The 6,706-nt window shown below is 48.6% G+C and overlaps 1 protein-coding gene across 1 annotated transcript in view; it reads left to right on the forward strand.

Moving 5' to 3' along the window:
• grin2ab (glutamate receptor, ionotropic, N-methyl D-aspartate 2A, b) overlaps positions 1–6,446 on the forward strand; it is a 113,989-nt gene extending 107,543 nt beyond the window's left edge. Inside the window, exons 17-20 of the mRNA XM_030094105.1 lie at positions 553–791; positions 2,493–2,676; positions 3,032–3,812; positions 3,901–6,446. Of these exons, the coding sequence (XP_029949965.1) occupies positions 553–791; positions 2,493–2,676; positions 3,032–3,812; positions 3,901–4,903 (2,207 nt within the window). The 3' untranslated portion in view covers positions 4,904–6,446. The remainder of the gene's footprint in view (positions 1–552; positions 792–2,492; positions 2,677–3,031; positions 3,813–3,900) is intronic.
• Positions 6,447–6,706: the final 260 nt, after the last annotated feature.

A 6,706-nucleotide genomic window follows, 5' to 3' on the forward strand; every position in this document is an offset into this window, starting at 1 on the left:
TTTACTTCTCCAGATTGTTCTGTATAATAAGCTGTGAGATGGTGCGAATGGAGGGAGGAGAATGAGCCAGGCTGAAATCAAACTGCTGAAGCCACTAAAGCGCTTCACTTCACACCCAGCCTTTTTATTCAGGGCAAACAACCCTCATGCACAAGCACACACATGCTCGGACACACGAACACACTCGATCTGATAATAATTCCTCCCATCTTTCCTTATCACTCCATCACTATCAGTTCTTTCCCCCCCTCATTCTGCAGCCCCCTTTTTTCACTCCACCTCCTGTCTCCTTTCCATTACGATCTATTTACCACTTCACCTCTCAGTCCTCCTCCCCCTCATTTTCCCCTCCAACCTCCCACACAATGATACGGCCTCTTACCCACCACATCTCTCTCTCTCTCTCTCTCTCTCTCTCTCTCTCTCTCTCTCTCTCTCTCTCTCTCCCATTTTGTTCGTCTTTCACTTCTCCCTCACTTTCCTCCTCTCACAGTTTTTTTGTAGTTCTGCTTTCTTGATCTTTCACACTTCCTTTTGCCACCTGCTCAACAGGTGAAATGGAGGAGCTGGAGGCCCAGTGGCTGACTGGAATCTGCCACAATGAGAAGAACGAGGTGATGTCTAGCCAGCTGGATATTGACAACATGGCCGGTGTGTTCTACATGCTGGCCACAGCTATGGGTCTCTCAATACTCACTTTCATCTCGGAGCATCTCTTCTACTGGAGGCTGAGATACTGTTTCACTGGCGTCTGCTCTGGGAGGCCGGGCCTGCTCTTCACCATCAGCAGGGTGAGTCGTCCTCAGGAACTGTAGCAGCATTTTAACAGCAGGAAGTAGCTCCCACTTTGACTTCCTGAGTTTTGATTTTTTTCTTTGTTGCCCCTCATGTCATCCTGTGAGATATTGCTGTTACAATATGTAGCGCTGAACTCTACTCACTGATCAAGCATTGTCCCCAGAGTACCAGAGACACGGTGTACAGAATTGATCGAGACTGGAATAAAGCAGTCGCTGTTGGAATATCAATATCAAGAGCTGGGATAGGAATGTCTTGTAATGTTATTGATGTTTAATACTATAGCCTGTGTGAGTCGGCGTGGGTTAATCACGCAGAAAATCAGCAAGGGGGATAAAGATAAACATATTTGCAAAATGTCTGAATGCTGTTCTGTGCCAAGGCAGAAAAATGAGATATAGTTAAAACAGCACATTACAGTGACTTTGAAGACAAGCGGCAAGCCTCTGTCGTGTTTAACAACATCAGTTCAAACATCACAGTAACTTACAAGAACGATTAGTCTGTTGCTGTCTTGTTGTGCAAAAATTCCATCTCAAACAAAGCAGTCAAGGTTTAATCCATTATCTGTCTGATTTGCCTAATCTTCATAGTTCTTCAGATGTGGTGCAAATGCCAGCAAAAGTGTGCTGAAAATCCTCACGACAATATGCAGACAGGCAAAATATGTAGCATTATTCTTAGTGAAAAACATGCTCATCTGTATGCCTGAAACATATGCACCTGTCACTGTCATATTCAGGGGAATCTGAAGTGTGCACGTGTGTGAAACAAAAGTAGGGGGGCTATTATGATGCAGAGATGAATATATGTGCATACGGAACGCAGAATGGAGGAATCAAACAGCTAAGAGGGTGGAGATGCAGAGAAAAACCCATATACAGACATACACAGCCCACTCATATGAACATACACTGTTTTTTTTTCTTTTTAATTCACAGACTCGCACACACACACAGGAGTGAATCTATCACAGGTGAAATGGTTCCACACTCAGGTGGAGTGAGGTGACTTGACAGGCATGTCTGACCACACGCAGACAGACAGACGGACAAGGGCACTCACACACACAGACAGACACACACAAACCTAAATATACACACACAAAACACAAATGGGCACACCCAGACAGACCATTCTTTCATTATTCATATATCATGTCTCTGTGTTAGGCAGGGCTTTTATTCCAGACGAGCGGCATTTCACACATTAAGTGTTTTACAAAAAGAGCGCGATGTGTGTCTGTGAGGGCGTGCGTCTGCGTGTGTGCACACATGCCGTTAGAGCAGCGATGCTGGAGGTTAAGTGGCTCCAGGAAGAACATCTCCTTGCACTCAGAGGCCCCCTCCAGTGACATCATCACCTAAATTTAATTTTGTAGGCGCCTCTGGAAGCAGTTCATCTAAAAAAGTGGCGATTATCTCTTCGAGCTGCGTTGCAAAACAAAATGAGGTTAAGGTTTGCAGTAAGCGCACAAGAGGAAGGATGCAGAGGTCCCTGCTAATTTACCTCACGAGGAAATTAGTCTTACGCACGTCTGAACCTTTTTTGTTAAGTCGTTGGATTGCAAATTACACTAACTCTTCAATTATCTCTCTTATCTTCCTGCTCCTGTCCCTGATTTTCATTTTCCTTTTTTTTTTTTAATTTCCTCCTCCCTTCTTGTTTCCTTACCTCTCCTCTCCTTCTATTAGGGGATATGGAGCTGTATCCATGGTGTTCACATTGACATGAAGAAAAAAGCCCCGGAGCTAGACTTCAGTCCTCAAGCCAACATGCTGCACCTGCTCAAGTCTGCCAAATCCATTGCTCTGTCTTCACCCAAACGCAACACTGTCCTCTTGCAGCCCAGCATCCTGGACATGGTGTCAGGGAAAGGTAGGCTTTTATGCACTTTAATTATTTGTTGTAACATGCACTTAATAGTTTGCAGAATTTACATTCAAATTAATTTAACAGAAAAAGTCACAAAATGGCTAACTTTGCCCTTCACGTTTCTATACAGTCTTTGTGTGAATAAGTAGAGGTGACTTCATTCACCTTGCTGTGGTTTCAACAATCTATCTAATTGAATTAGGTGTCATGTAAAAGCTCAGCTTTTGATTAGAAAAGCATTAAATGGCACACTGCATGCCAGGGCAATAGATAACATCTCAGCTAACTGGCTGAGCATCCATCCAAACATTCATTTATTGCATCCACTGTCTAAGGTGCATCTCTTCTTGTCTCCTAGGTAACTCACTCCATAGTCTGCCTCAGAAGGGTCCTGGTCTCTATAGCAACGCTGCGGGTCCACAGGGTTTCCTGTCTTTGTCCGGGCGACACAAAAACCTCCTTAACAATGCTGCACCATTTCCCGTGCAGCAGAAACCCCCGCCTATTCAGACCAGCCCCAACAAGCCCCAGCTGTCAATCACCAACGACAACGGCAAGACCCGCCTCCCCGGGCCGGCCTGCCCCGCTTCGAAGCCCCGAGCTCTGTGGAAGAAAAGCGTGGAGACACTGAAGACTCAGCCCACCGTCGTATCTCCTGGCACGAGCCCCGCCCCGACATCTGGGCCCGGGCCTCCTACGATGAAGAGCCAGCGGTACCTGCCGGAAGAGCCACAGCACTCTGACATCTCTGAGTGCTCCAGTCGGCCACCGTCCCACAAAGATTCTGACTCCATGGCCACAAGAGGTGGATTTAAGCCCATCAATCAGTTGAGGAAGCGAGGAGGAGGTGGGGGAGGGGGAGGAGGTAGTGGAGGAGGTGGAGCATCAAAAATCTACTCCATTGATTCAGATCAGGCCAGTCTCCAATCTGCTCCCCCATACCAGAGAGACAGCCAGGGAGGTGATGACCACAGCTACCCTCCTGACCTGTTTCCACCTGACAGCACATACTCGCACTCTCACACACTCCAGGCAGACGCTCCCATTTTGCAGCTGAGTGCCAGCCTTCTGCACCACAGCCACAGTGCTGAGGCTGACCTGCACTCCCTGAAGGACAAGAAGTACAGCACCTACAGCAGGTACCGTGTGCAGTGGAAATACTCCACCAAAGAATGGTTCAATTGCTTACTTTACCTTTTTGATCTTAACCATTGTTTTCTCTACTTCCAGCGCGAAGGACAAAACCGGGGGTTCATTCGATGGAACTGCAGGTGGAACTGCAGGGACGCAAGGCGTCAGGCCCGGACACTGTCGCTCCTGCCTGACGAAGCTCACTGGATACTCTGGCCTTTACACTGTTCGATCCCCACAAGCTCGCTGTGATGCCTGCGCCCACCTGGGAAACCTGTACGACATCAGCGAAGACCACCTGCACTCACACTACTCCCACACACACCCACACAGCGGGGACATGTTTACGCATTACCTTCCGCAGACCGAGCTGGGCCTGGTGGGCGAGGGGGACGGGCTTGTCAGCCACTTCGAGCCCTCTCCGTCCTCCCCGTCTCCTCTCCCCACCTCCTCGTCGGCTCAGCACCTCCAGCTGAGTCGCCAGCACTCCTACGAGAACGTGCTTCCGGACGGCATCCCAGAGCGGCAGTCGCAGCCACATCCCCACCTGCGGGGACTGAGTCTGCCCGACAGAGATAGGGATCGGGAGCTTACGCTGGACGAGGGGGCCTACGCTAACGTTCTCACAATGCGCTCTGATCGACCGTTTAGCAGCCGCAGCCCCCCTTCCCCGTCACCGTCACACCACCACAGCCTGGACGCCCCGATGCCTATGCCCCGGCGCTCAAAGAGCCTCTTCCCCGACCGGCCATCTCACAACCCTTTCCTCCAGTCAGCCCCTGGCACAGCTCAACGAGATCCCGCCTCCCAGGCTGCCACACGCATGCCACAGAGAAATTCTGCCCACGAGCTCTATAAGCAGAGAATGCCGCTATCACTTACTCTTGGTAGCCATGGCAGCCATCACATCAACCAGCATGGCGGGCATATCGACCAACAAGTGTTCTACCCTCAGCAGGAGCCTCCCATGGTGGCCTACATGGTTCCACCCGCTGCCGCTCAACCAATGAGCTATGTGACAGCACCGCGAGCTTCGAGTGCGGGTGGTAACCGACCCCGGCTCTACCGGCGCATGCCGAGCATCGAATCTGACGTCTGAGAGTCGCAGACAGCACACTTATGCTCACTGAAACACACTAACACGCACGCATGCAAGAAAGAGGTGTGTGTGACCGGACTAGGCAGCTCTGATTCTAAGCACAGATACACACACACACACGCACACACACACAGAGGTGATAGACGGTTAGGTCTGCTCCGAACTCAAAGGTTAACAGTGATGCTGAGTAAATAAATCATTGTTTTCTTCATCACGCCCTCTAAAGGGCAGGGATGAGGCCACAGGGACACCTGGAGGCGCAATACAAGATGAAGAGTGTGTGTGAGTGTTGGTGTGTGTGTACCAGCCTCAAGCCGTGGGCAACGAGGCACAAACTGACACTACGTCTGACAAGACAGATCAAAATCCTGGTGGGATAAGAAGGACACTGTACACGGGGTCTAAACGCCAGCAGTGAAAAGCGAAGGAAGATGCAAACAGTGTTTGGAAGACGAGCAACCTGTCCCACCCTCTCACCAGCCTCTTGGAGAAAAAGGGGATAAGGAAACCCCCTTTCTTTCTGAGACTACACACAAACACAAACCTTCACACGATTCACCTGAACACACCGGGCCCCCGTCCCTCCAGGACTCTCCTGTTGCACTATGATTTCTACAGTCAACCCGCCTATGTTGTCTGAGCCTCCAAACTGCACTGCCGGCATGGCTTAAAGAGTAGTAAGCTACACTAGAGTAATCCTTGACTTGAATGGAGAGTACTATCTATGTAATTGACTAGTCTGGGAGGCGGGCATGCTGGTCAGGTAACAGGTCTGAGAAGTGGGTCAGCTTCCTGCCCGTAGATGTACAAACACTTGAACACACACATAAACGCGCTGCGTCTGTTTTCCAAGGGGGGGAAAGTGAAAACGACAGACTGTTTGCTATTGTTGATGTCAGTTAATTGAACATTCCAAAAAGTGGACCACACTCGGCCACCAGTAAACGCCTCTCAGGATGAGAGTGTGTGTTCCAGTGTTTATAGATCTAGAGACATACAGTATAGCATTTTTGCTTCCTCTCTTAGCTAGCCTTCAGGTCATACTGCATGCTTCCTACTGCCCTGTGTTACAGTTACACTCCTATACAGGGTCATATATGCACACACATACACATGCCCACACACATTCATGCACATATGAACACACACACACACACACACACACACATACGCAGTAGTCTAGGATAGTAGTTTAGGGTGGGTGTGTGTGTCGAGGCTATGAGATAGCTTCTCTTTGTGCACTTTGTAGATTTTATACCCTACCACCTACACAGACGTTTGACCAAAAACACTTTTATACTGAAAAATATGAATATTCTCGATCATTCGCTGGATAGATATTTTCTTTTCTCTTATTTCTCTTTGAAATGCATTGAGTTTTAGGGCACCGTCAAGGGCACAGCTCTGTCAGTTTCCATTGTGAGATCAGAAGTTTTACAGTGTTAGACAGTGGGTACAGCATCATACATACAGTATACACGACACCAACTCTTGATCTTTCTCTTCTTTATTTGAAACTGTGCTCAACCCTCCCTCCAGCATTCCCTCCACCTTTCATCAGGTTGTTTTCTGTTTCCTCTTCTCGATTACTCCTTTGTGTTTTTGCTACTTCCTTCCTTCCTTCCTTCCTTCCTTCCTCCCTTCCTTCCTTCCTTCCTTCCTTCTATAGAATAGATTGACTTTCAGAAGAGTGAAAGTTCAGTGGTGGTGTTTTGAAAACTCAACATATTTGCTGGAAATCTCTTACTATCGGTAGTTGTGAGAACTCATTCGACGCAGCGTCAACTCTCGTAGAATTACGGT

This window comes from Salarias fasciatus, chromosome 6 (assembly GCF_902148845.1).
Source record: "Salarias fasciatus chromosome 6, fSalaFa1.1, whole genome shotgun sequence".
NCBI classification, from domain to species: domain Eukaryota; kingdom Metazoa; phylum Chordata; class Actinopteri; order Blenniiformes; family Blenniidae; genus Salarias; species Salarias fasciatus.